Below are 12901 nucleotides of genomic sequence, written 5' to 3' on the forward strand. Positions count from 1 at the left end.
TTAAGTCCCCTGACCCATCTTACAAAAGAAAAAGGTAATATGAATGAATGTGTGAGTGCAGAACACACTTGAGCAACGCTCTGTATCAAATGAACAAACAGGAGGTCCATTTGGCTGAGTTGTGGTATAGCTTGTTTATTAATGGTATATTTTTGCATAGGGAAACATACTCATTTCCAGTAATGAATAATCAGCATTTGCTGATAGCAATGGCTAAGTATGGTTATAATGACATATCATCAAAGATGTTGGTATCCCCCACAGCAGAATAACATTAGGGCAGAAACACTGGTTCAGACAGCTGTCAGTCAAACAAACAGGAACAGAAAGTTGTCAGAAGTCCCTGTCTTAATGCAGCCTTAGAGGAAAAGTTTACGTCATGCAAATTAAGGTTGATTATTGACATTATCTTCCAAAGGAAAAGGTTCACGCTGCTACAAACTACATCCAGTCCAGAGCTACAGCCCTCTCCATAGTGAACATCAATCTGGAACAAAATAAACACTACTGGCCTCTTTCTATGCTATCATTTTTCTTATATTGGGTTGGCAAGTCATGCATTATTGTGTGTTTCAGATTGGCTGTCAGGTGGGAAATGTAATTGCATATCAACTTAATTGGACAAGAAAGTTATGGTAAATAACTTTAATATCTTTAAACGGTACTATAGGATGTGGTATTAGTGGTATGATAATTCACACTATTCCAATATGGAAAATAATAGACTTGCTCTCAGTCTTTTATATTGTTTTGAGGTATTGGAAGAACTGATTTTCTTGATTGCCAAAGACTCCCATATATAATGTCCTGATGTACAGTTCATGTAAAAGGGCTGTGGTCTTTGGGGACTGTAGTCATGCAATAACTGATGAAAGCTTTATGCTCTCTCTGATGTAAGGGATATATATTTCTGAAAGCAAGCAAAGCAGTCCATTATAGTATCTGAAAAGTTAGAGAAATAAATGCTTAAAAAATTGCAACTGCATTCTAATGTAAAGTTTCTGTTCATTATAAACCGTCTTCAGCAAATGGAGTAAACAGGTGTACAGGTAACAAAGGAATCAATATGGCGTCGCTGTCAGGAAAACAATATCAAAAAACAGATTTTAGGTAATAAAGAGAGGTTTTCAAACTGCTGTGAGTCTGATTACAGAAAAAGACATTCAACTTAGAAAAAGCAAAAAGAAACATATAGGAGGTTTTCAGGTTGAATATGAATAATAATTTATAGAAAAGAGCCCTCAGAAAGTGTATAGATATCCTTTCTTGCAGCCAGAGATGATCAGCTGCTAACAAACAGCAACACTACCGTTCACTTACAATACCCCAACCCAAAGTAAAGCATGATTTTGATAAAACATTTTTGGTAATTCTCTGCTAACAGTGGTCAGAAGAGCACTTAGTTAGTACCACAGAGTCAAGACAAATCTAGAGGGAACTTTACAGCAAACTTTATCCCAATGGGTAACACAAATTAGAACGTTTGACAGATATTGGATGAGGTGTTTTCATAGAAACCATTCCTACGGTGCATATTTTCATGAACCTGCCATCAGAGAAAAACTACAAGCAGTTCTACTGATTTGTTAACACCACTGCATGAGATACACTGGTTTCAAATTGAAGCAACATAAAGGTGTGGTAGTAACACTCAACAAAGTCTCACAAACCAAAGTCAGTCCAAAATATTATGGATGAAATTAGGAACTGCTTAAAAATACATAGCAAACAACCCCAAAAAAATGTTTTTGTGGCAATACGAGGCGTTTCTTTGGATCTTGGTCTCACTTGCTTTTTCAGTCTCATAGTTTGTGGTCATTGATCTATCCTTAGGTTGTTCAGCCTTACTAAGGTTAACCTCTAACTAGCGGTGCTAGCAGATAGCCACCACACCACTGAGGACCAAGTCTGTTGCATTGGCTGCGCCTCTTTAACAAAGTGATGGAAAATAATCACTTACCGATAACAGACTTTATCCAATATAAAATATTCAAGATAACAAATTATAGATTGTAAAGTATCTGCTGGATCTCAATTCATCAATATTTAATGAACTTTAAATGCTAAAAGGATGCTGAACATAATCACGAACAAACAATGCGTTTCTCTTTATGACAAATTAATCTCCATTTATGTGTCCTGTAATTTATAGTTGACTAAAGATGTTATTTACATATATTTTCTCACTATGATAGATGGGATTACGTTTTAATATATCTGCTTCTGGCTATTTCTCTACTCAACAAATGCCCAATCCCATTTCAGCAATCTATTTTAGATGTGTATAGGGACAAAGATGTGCGGGGGAAACATACTGTAGTAAAGGAGATCCTTAGTGTCCAGACCGGCTGTTGTTTTTCATCCAGAACCTCAAACCATAACAGAAGATAAAGCAACAATAATGACAAGGTAGTGAAGTAACAACTCAGTATGATGCAATAATGTATACAAAAATCAATAATGTTCTGCTCTGGTAGCCTTGTGTGAAGTGTACCACCACATCTTTTAGCTGCATTTGGAACAGGACAGCCTTTTTCTAGTGTAATCCTGAAAGGAGCCAGAAATAGGACACAGGTCCGTCCCTGAACATACGCCAGCCTAAATGAAGAATGGTGAATCCACCGAGCATTATGAAGAGTCTGTCAGTGTTTCCTCTAGATTTCCTTCAGCTCTTTGGGTTGTTTTATGGCTTGTTACCTCAGGACCTGCACAGCCCACCTCCCCGGGCCAGGGCTGAGCACCATACGAGTGTGTCACATGACCATGTAGTGCTTGAACACAGCATACAACATAACTCAAAGCTTGCAGTAAAATGATAGGCACTGCTTGTTTTGTTTTTTCATTTTCCATGTCCTTAACTTGCTGGTATATTTGAATAGAGCGGAGAAAGTGAGGAGAGCACAATGTGATGAGCACAATATTCTCAACTCAGCACACTGTTTTTCAAGATATTATTTATAATGTTATAAATGTCTGTATTTATTAGATATTGGACCTAACCAATCTAACCCAGAATCTAACCTAGGATGTGACCCAGGACCTGACCAGGATTTGATCTCGGACCTCACCCAGGACGTTACTAGGATGCTACCCAGGACATGACCCAGGTCTTGTCCAAGGATTTGACCTAGAATCTGACGCAGGACCTGACCCAGAATCTGACCTATGATATAATCCGGGACCTGACCTTGTATCTGACCCAGGACGTGATCCACTATCTAACGTTGGGTGTACCTGCTTAGGATCTGATCGGGGATCTAACCCAGGACCTAAACCAGAATCTGACCTAGGATCTGATCTAGGACTTGGTCCTGGTCCTGGGAGAGGACGTTGCTGTCAGCTGCCATCAGTGTGACTTCAGTGTCTATCACTGTGTACTTGAATCTAAACAGTGACAGCAGATTGTGCAGTCTGAGTGGATCTATGGATTCTAGTTTAGTAACTTTCTAGTAACTTTTACTTAGACTGACTATAATGGTCTGTCTCCATCTACAATTCTCACCATCTACAATTCTCACCTTCATCATTCCTCTCAGGGCTAAACCTTTCCCATTTCATGGGTCCCTCATTGTGCGGCTTGGCCACCATCTTAAGAGAAAACATGACACGCTGTAACATTCTATACATCCTTTGTATCCATTTTACGAGTGTACATATTTGTACACACACTGTTCTGTTTAAAACTAATGCTAAAAGCAAAATAATAACAATAAAAACTCAAGAAATAACTCAAATAGAACCTAAAAGCCAAGTAGAGCAATAGTGTTAAGTGCATGCATCCATATTAAGCAGAAACTCATCTATGACCTTAGAAGTATCATATCACATGATTCGTCAAATGATCAAAGTCGCCATTCAGGCAAATGGACGGTGTAAGTGCTGCAGAGTGTTTAACATGTTTCCTTAACATGGGATTCAGTGGCTTGGCCACAACATATTCATAATATAGTATAAGACTTTTCCCTGCAATAAATATTATCCATGGGTTTGCATCATTATCAGCTATGAAAACAAAATCATCGAGGGGGGATGTCTTTGATCAACACTTAGAGGAACAGTCCATGAATTTGGGAGCTACAGTTGCTTTTTCTAGTTTTACCCAGAAAAAGATCTTCTAATAAGAACTTCCTGTGTCCAGTTCATTGTTGAACTTAACTTAGTGTCCACTTTCTGAGTTTTTACACATCTCAGTTTGCTTATCTGTCATTGAGTTATTCTCTTGGGTCATGTGATCAGACTATAGATTTGATACAGCCTCCTTGAACCAGGACAGTGCTTTATGACCCTTGTCATTGGCGAAGTGATGAAAAGTGGAAGATGTACTTGAATGCAACGGCAAAATGTTTATCTGAGCTAAACATGTCCATTCTGTGTGCGGGCTGAGGCAAGTCATGTGACTCTGAGTCTGATAACAGGCACATGTACTCCCCAAAATGTGGACTTTTCCTTCCACTGTCAAACAGTGCTGCCTTTAGTTGGGCGCAGAAGCTAAAGTAAGCTTTCTTTAATACACTGCTACACTGGTTAATGTCAAGCAACCACACATGCAGCTTTTTTTCTCTTTGTTTTATAAGTGCTACCAGCTGTACCATGAAAAGTATAATCACTTTATATAATGTATTATTGTTCTTTAACTAAAGGCAAGGCACATAATGTGTTTTATGAAATATCGTGCAAAATAGAAGTATAATAACAGGGCTATTATTAAAGTGTAAAGAAATAGACAGCCCTTCGATCCACTGCTGTCTGCTGTCTGAGGGAGGAGGAGGGGGGCGGGGGGGGGCGCAGGGCAGAGAGGGAGAGGTATCATCAGTTTGAGCCATGCATTCATTAGGTCAACAGAGACACCAGGGCAGCACCATGCATTATACATCCGCTTTAAGCCAACTTTAACCAAAACCCAGCTCATATCAGCACCTTCAATATAAAATCACTAAACCCTAACCCTGGGGAAAGAAAAAGCAAAGGACAACTTGCGATCAGAACGCAAACCCAATCCTTCACACGTGCAAGTGGAAAAAAATGTCAGTAAAAAAGATCACACCGGTTCCAACACAGTTTGACACTTACATCCTAAAAAACAAAGATAAAGGAAAGATATGAGAGGGAAATGGAGCTGTGGTACGAACACACCCAGGCTGTGTGCTGATGTTCTCTGAACTGTCTGTGAGTCTTAAGTTGCATTCACATGAAACGCGGTAATCCTGTCTCTGTGCTGACGTTGCCATTGTGTTTCTACGCAAAGAGTGGTGGCAACCCTAGGCATTGCACACCGCTCAAAATGTAGGCAGACTGCTGTGCTCAAAGTTCAAATTATTTAAACTATGACCATGAATAATGCTAACCCCTAGCAGGGGAAATAACACTAGAAAGAAAACATAAAGGGGCCTTATTCTTCAAATGTTCAGGTTGATCGTTGTATTTTGTGCCTCTACTTTGATATGTTTACATGCTTTAATGTTCAAAAAGCTTTTTATTTGTGTCCTATTCTGTCTGAAACCAGAGCCCAGACTTCTTTGATTGGTTAATTGGCCGGCTCCGTTTTTATTGGTCAGAAGCTTAGAGCTGTCCCGCCCCTTAGCCTATCGCCTACAATGTGTTGAAGCGCCTGCCAATTTAAGCGTGAATATTACATAGTGATGTCACTGTGTCGTAAAAGTAAACAAATGAGTCAAATGGAGGCGTTCCAGACTCCTCCCGAGTGTGGAAGAGAAACTCCCTCTGGGGGGAATTTGGGGATTTTAGCGTTTGCAGATTGTTTACATGCACAAAGACCTATATAACACTACAGGAAAGCATAATAGAGCCCCTTTAACTAGCTTCCAGGCTTTGCGCCAAATCTTGTGGTGGGCAAAGAGCAAATCGCGTATCATGTGAATGCAGCGTTGCTCCTTTAGAACCTCTAAAAATACAGCCGACACCCTTTTCAAGGAGTGCTTTCATGAAATAATAAGAGAAACCAATATATAAATCCAATATTTCCACTAGCTGTGCAACACTGCTACTCTTCTGAACTTGACACTCAGACTACGGCAGTGGTTGGAAATATTGAATTTGTTTGGCTTGCCATTAGAAAACCTTTAATCTTTCCAAAGACAGTGTGCAACCACTTCTGAGACGAGTCTGATTCTACGTATCATCTTCAGAAACACTTGAGATCAATCTGCCCACGCCTTAACACTGATCCACATCCCCGGCAACATATATTTCAATAGACTGCCCTGTAGTTGAAAAGCCTTGGAGACTAAAATATGGCACAGATTATAAAATATTACATCTTAAAAATCTATTATATTTAATGTTTTTATCCCCAAAGAGATCATGTGCGGGATAGCAAAAGGCCAGCGCGCACATTTGCATTGAATTTTACAGACAAATGTCAAACATTATTTAATTCATAATTAAATTATCTTTCTACACACAGACTGAACGAGTTGTTCTATAAACTACGAGCTATATGGTGATTCATGTTTGGATTCTAATAAATGCTAACCTTAAGAGTGATGAAGAGGTCTCTAATCAAAGATAAGATGCAGCATGAAAGATATTACATTTGTTTCAAAAGATAGTTGAATATATTAAGATGTGAAAAGCCAAGTTATTGCTTTTCTCCATTAAAGCACTTGATGCAAATATTGTGTCAGCGTTGGACACAGGAGAGCAAGGAAACTCTGGTATGAAATGCTTGATCTGTTGACTGCTGCCACTGTTAAACCATCAGGGTTTGACTGGTGACAAAGCACTGTGCCTAACCCTAATGCTATCCATTTCCACAGTCCTGTCAACACCACTCTGTACAGCTGGACAACAAACCTGGATATTGTGCTCACTTCAAGGTATGCACATGACCTGCTGCCATAACCATGGAAATGCTACGGCCTGCTAAGTCGGTGACATGCCACATCATCAAGTCAATCATGTGATGTGTCTCTTTTCGATCAACCAACCACACCGTGTTCTCTGAGAAACTAACACAGCTCCCCAAAACAGAGCAGGGATGAGTGTGGAAATGCAGGAACCGATCTCACACAACCTGACGCACGCACGCACGCACGCACGCACACACACACACACACACACACACACACACACACACACACACACACACACACACACACACACACACACACACACACCATGCTACAGTCTCAAACACATGAGTTCAGCAGCCAGTTGCAACTGCCTAAAGTTCTGTCAGAATGATCAGGTGTGAAGGGAAGGAAGCAGCAGGATGTCAGGGGGTTTGAACTCTGTCCAACTATAGCATTGTGTGTTGTGTTGGAGGAGGCATGAATATAGCTCTTATATTCCACTATTACTCATTGTTTTTCTGATAAAAAAGCACAATCAAACAGTCTTAAAAACATGAGCTTAGCAAAGCAACTTAATGGTTTCAGGCCGATGATTGTCAATAAAAAAGACAAAGCCTCTGTCTTTAGGTGGGAAGAGAGAAAGAAATGCTCTGTCTCAACTCTAAGTTTTCATAGCAATAATAAAAAGTGCAAAAGAAACATTACATATTAACAACAGGAGCTCTCTTTCTAGTCGGTTCAGAAAAAAGGGGAGGCTTATTTGCATATATTATAAGCAGCACCTGCAGCGGAGAGGGGCATTCTGGGTGTTGAGGGGGGGATGAGGTCTATCTGTCCCAGGGAGGAGGTCCTGTACTGGGTTTAGTGTAGAGAGCCAGGGTTCAGGAGTAAAGGCTGAAATCCATTGCAGGGAAACAGGCCTCATCCTGGGAACAGGCTTCTTAGGTTCTGCTGTTTGGAGGCCTGATTCTGGTCCAGTTCATCCACATCACTCCTTTTCTTTCACTTGGAACTCACGTCGGTGAGAACCATTGAGTGTCACAAGGCTGTGAGTGAGAGCAGCATCTTCTTCAACCAGGCTATCTCTTCTGGGTCCATACACATATATAGATATACTATATTTATATATGTGTATGCTTCTACAAAGATGAATATATTTTCCCTCTTGTGATATCTTGACAGCATTGTTTGCTTTCCTCCAGGACCGTACTGCCAGGACAAGCGTCTCTCCTCCACATGTCCATCAGTTGCCCAGATACCAAGACTGGAAGAGAGACAAAGACAAAATAAACGTTCACTTCTAACTGATGCGCTAACTGACTTTATCTAACATTTCAGAAGAATATACATCTTTGCTGATTTACTTCAGTCTGTAGCAAAGACCAGCCCATCATTAACCTACAGGTGTTCTGTTAGTCTAACCCAACAGCCATGAGCCCTACAGAACAATGATCCACAGGTCTGTTAACCACACTGTTAACCCCTAAATGTAATAACCCATTAAACTGTCAGGACAATCAATTCAATTACATCATGAACATATCCTTCATTTGCTTCTGTAGTGTTTGAACATATAAAGGTTTTCATTTGAAGCCTTTACTGTAAGGTTACTGTGAGACACGTTCACTTAAGTTACAGCTTCCAAAACCAAAGACTTTGAAGGTGTAATGAATTTAAGAGCAAGGCTTGACTAAGTGAACTACAGACCAACCAATTGATTCAGAATACAGTAGCTAACCCTGGCATTGTTCAAATACTATTTAAAATGAGGGGCTGTTGTGTAGGATCCAGTTAGCCCTGCTGATATAAGGATATAAGGAACTTGTATGGTTGTGCACAGGTTCCTAAGGTAAACGGTTTTTGCCTTTATTATAGAGAGGCTACGCCAACACTTTAAGCCACTGAGGTGCTTTGTAGACATGATTGACCCACTCATTACCTGGTCTGATGAATAAATAAGTCCGGTATGAAGGTTCCAATGAACACCCAGTCCATGTATTTCCATTTGAACTGTTGTTCTTTCCAATCAGCATACAAAACATGAAATTCTAAACACAACAACTAAGCTTTGGCAGCGAGACATTATGGCCAGCGTATGGGTGTGTGTGTGTGTGTGTGTGTGTGTGTGTGTGTGTGTGTGTGTGTGTGTGTGTGTGTGTGTGTGTGTGTCAAAAACTGTTTACCTTCCGGCGGAACCGCTGCATGAACACATTTCTTTTTTTTTTAAATCAGGTGCGCCAGTTGGCTCCTACTGTACTTGTAAATCCTACAGCCGTGCTATGACTCAAGCTATTTTTAAATAAAAAGTGAAATAAAAAATGTAATCAAAAAAATTGCTTAGCTGAATCAACTCACCCTCAAAAAAGGTTTCAAATACTTATTTTTCGTTTGAATACATAATTGTATTTTTTTTAAGTTCAGGATCAATACATTTTATTTTTTGAATGATCAAAACTTTTGGCCAGGATTTAACTTAAATTGTTGAGCAACCATTCATCAGGCAGGCATAGACTGCCTCTGCAATCACAATCAAACAGTTTGACACAGATTAGGATTAGGGTTAGGGTTATTAGACTCATTTGAGTGTGACATGCAATGAACCTGTTAGCCTTCAGCAGAAACATTTTACGTGGTGATGTCAATTTTTTATAATTTCCAGTTCGGGGGTCGGTTTTACCAAATTGGAAAAATGCCGGCTGATATATTTGCAACACATTTTTAATTCAACCTCATTCGCCTATCAATATAAATTAAGTGAAACTGAGATTGGATTTCATTCACATAAAACATCCCTGACAACCTAGTTGTATTTCCACGTATATAGCTTTAACATATCCTGGAGGTTCTCAAATCTCTAATAGTACGGGTTTCCATTCTGAGCTTGCCAATGTCAAATTAACCATACTAACCTGGGCTTGGTAGAGTCCACCTGGGTCTCGGGGGGTGACTCCAACGAAGGAGGTGCGATTGGCAGGGGGTGTCCCAGGGGCCGAGTATGCTGAGGGCATTTACGTTAACAACATCAGTCTCATACTGTCTCTATATAGTTCCATGTCACTTGTAAAGTTACATGAGGCAGTACTAGAGAATGTGTCCATATCACAAAGGAGCTACAACTGGTTACTAACTACATTGTTAGGGATACTGTAATCCACTCAGTTTCAATTGATTTATTTAAATGTGTTTGATTATCATCTAACATTGGTGAACTCTAGAAATACAACCAGTGCTGTGTTCACACAGATTACCACATTCAATTCATTAAAGTCATACATTTACAATGCACAATGGCATTCTAAGTGAATGTAATATATGATATTTATAATATTTACTGTATTTAGTATATAGTATATATATATATGTTTAAATAGTTTATATATCTATAAATACAAATATGTATTTCCATATAAAAAAGAGTCCCTTATTGTACAGATAGAAAATATTTAAGTGAGACGTACATCACCGTGAAAATCACAGTGGGGGTGCCATTATGTCAACAGGAAGTCATTTCTTCTGACGAAGTGAGACAAACAAAATAACTATTGCCTTGGCTATCATAATGAGGAAACATGTCTTTTAACATTTTGATATGGAATAAATTACTATATCAAACTGGATATATTAGTTTGGATCATACTGGCAGGTTAACTCGTTCATTGTTGGGCTGTTACTTCATATGTAATTTGTTGATTTACAGCTACTATTAATAAGGTAATACACAAATTGCATATTTCTAGAACTGTTTTATTACAACATTTCTACTTTTTGCGACCACTCAAAATGTTTTTACCCTAGTAGGCATTCACACACACTATTATACAATAGTAGCAGATTATTTTATACACTTTCTCATCAGGTGAAACAAACATTCGCTCATTCAAACAGGAGCACACTACCTTCATCTATAGCCGTACTTCATTTGCCATGCCACACAACAATACTGTCAACCGGAGTTTGTTTTGAACACTTACTGGGTGATGTGGGGGAGTTTGCTCCCCCATCAGAGGAGGTGGTGGTAGCCTTTGACTCCGCAGGCAGGGTCGGCCTGGGGAGGGAGGATGGGGGAGGAGCCAGGGAGGGTGCTGGTCCAGTTGGTGCCAACATCTGAGAGGTGATGTAGTGACTGGGCACTTTTACCTGGTTGCTGCCATTCAGCTGGAAAAGTAACAAATACACACTGACAATTAAATTCATATTTGAAATGTGTTGAATCACTGATGTACTATAAAGATGGAAAGTGTAAGAAAAAATAACCTCAAATCATTAACAGAATGTGAAAACATTACAGTGTTGACATTGTGTCTATACTCCTATATATTGTGTTGCAAAGACATCTATTGAATTTAGCATGCTAATCGTTCTAGCCCAGGACTGTCCTGTCCTGTAATACACCATGTTCCTATAGAGGTGATAGTAGTGCCTGTCTGACCTCAGACACAAATATATAGAAGTGGAGCTGCCCTGACCACTTCCATATGGTCAGGGCATTGTAGTAGCAAATGGTGGTACTACAACTAACCATTGAGCCCAAAAATACTTTTTCAATGTGAAAAAGACATTCACTATTGTAAACTTTTTTCAGATAGTCTTTAAAATGAGTTAAATATATATCTTTTTTAAACAGACCTACATATTTTATTTTATTTTATTTTATAATAACGTTTGAACTTCTGTCTAAATTGTATCAACTGTTACTTTCTTTGTCTGTAGATAATGCACATGGCTGTTGCTGCAATTGAAACGTACGGCACTGCAGCTAGCTCGTATTGGATCATGTACATAACCAGAGTGGTTTTGGACTCTCGCATGCAGTAATCTGTCTAACGCTAGCTGTTAGACTGCTAAAGTTTTTGTTCTATTGACTGCTTGTACTCACTGAGCTGGGTGTTTGATTGGCAGGGTCGCAGGCCAAGGACACGAGATCTTTGAGGGGGTCCTGGGTCAGGTGAGGAGGATAGCGGATTGCTCCGTGGGGGAAGTAGGAGGAAGGTGGAAAATGTATAGATGACGAGGGGTGGGGACTCCGTGAAAGACCTGGACAGAAAAAAGAAGAGGGAGAGAAGGAACAATATGGTAAATTACATGCTGTTAAGTTAATTATATATACAGTATTTATGTATGTGTGTTACTGACCACTGTGAACAGCTATGACTGGCCGATGGTGCTGAGTGAAGGAACCCATTCTTGGTGAGTCTTCCTGGGGAGAGGGGTTGTCCAGCTCTGCTTTCTTCACTGGTGGAGATAGACCTAAAACATGAACATGTGGGACTTATTCTTTAGTTCCTGCACATATTCATAATTCATGGCAGTTCATCACATTGACACTTAATCACTTCTTGGACTTTGGCCTTAGCTCCAATGTTGAACAAATGTCAATAAACACATAATAAAACAATTTAAAAGCAGATCACCATGACGCTATCTTAACGACTATTAAGAGAATGTGCTAAATTGATTTATTAGCTCTATCAAAATTCTGACCAGTGCTGTAACTCTACACAAGTGTAGTTTCAGTTCCTTAAATGAATACCACAGATTCTAATGTTATATTCTAATATATTTAAGCAATGAACCACGAGAGGCCATGGTTTACAGGGACTAACTCAAGTATACTGGCATAGAACTTTGAAGTGAATCTTTGAGAATTAACAGAATCAAAAAGAGTAAGCCCGCTGTTGTCTTTTATTCAAGTGCTACAAAATAGAGTCAAGTGCATTTCATTGATAGAGCTCAATACAAGTGCACCTGCTGTTCATAGAGAGGGTGTTGAACAATGATTTGAGTAATTAATAATAATTAGCTGTTATAATTACATTCATGTCTCCACGTACAGACACTGGACACTATACGTCTGTTACCTCCTTCCATGTCATCAGTCCAGTTCCTGGAGCTGCTGGCGGGAGAGGAAGGGGAGTGGTAGTACTCGCCCCCCGGACTGTCAGCCTCTTCCTCCATAGAGCCAGACTTATGGCGCTTACTCCTGCAGATAAACATACATGTTTTTTTTTATCTGTGTGTGTGTGTGTCAGGGTATATGCAGGAATCCTGAAGTCAAATTTAATACCTTTTAAGAGACTGCCAAGGCACAC

General features: G+C 39.5%; 1 protein-coding gene across 7 annotated transcripts in view; it reads right to left on the reverse strand.

Annotated features, from left to right (window-relative positions):
- Positions 1–115: 115 nt before the first annotated feature.
- The window catches only part of nfic (nuclear factor I/C), a 28037-nt gene continuing 15251 nt past the window's right edge, over positions 116–12901 (reverse strand). For 2 of the 7 annotated variants that reach the window (XM_010771918.1, XM_010771920.1), the window contains exons 8-13: positions 12671–12792; positions 11946–12059; positions 11689–11846; positions 10784–10967; positions 9722–9810; positions 116–8076 (exon numbers count right to left, since the gene is read on the reverse strand). In XM_010771918.1, the coding sequence (XP_010770220.1) occupies positions 8056–8076; positions 9722–9810; positions 10784–10967; positions 11689–11846; positions 11946–12059; positions 12671–12792 (688 nt within the window). In that variant the 3' untranslated portion in view covers positions 116–8055. Of the gene's footprint in view, positions 8077–9721; positions 9811–10783; positions 10968–11688; positions 11847–11945; positions 12060–12625; positions 12793–12901 lie in introns of all 7 variants that reach the window. The other 5 variants (XM_010771914.1, XM_010771917.1, XM_010771916.1 and 2 more) reach the window with 3 other exon arrangements.

The sequence above is a fragment of the Notothenia coriiceps genome, unplaced genomic scaffold (genome assembly GCF_000735185.1).
Source record: "Notothenia coriiceps isolate Sejong01 unplaced genomic scaffold, NC01 NC01_scaffold00010727, whole genome shotgun sequence".
NCBI classification, from domain to species: domain Eukaryota; kingdom Metazoa; phylum Chordata; class Actinopteri; order Perciformes; family Nototheniidae; genus Notothenia; species Notothenia coriiceps.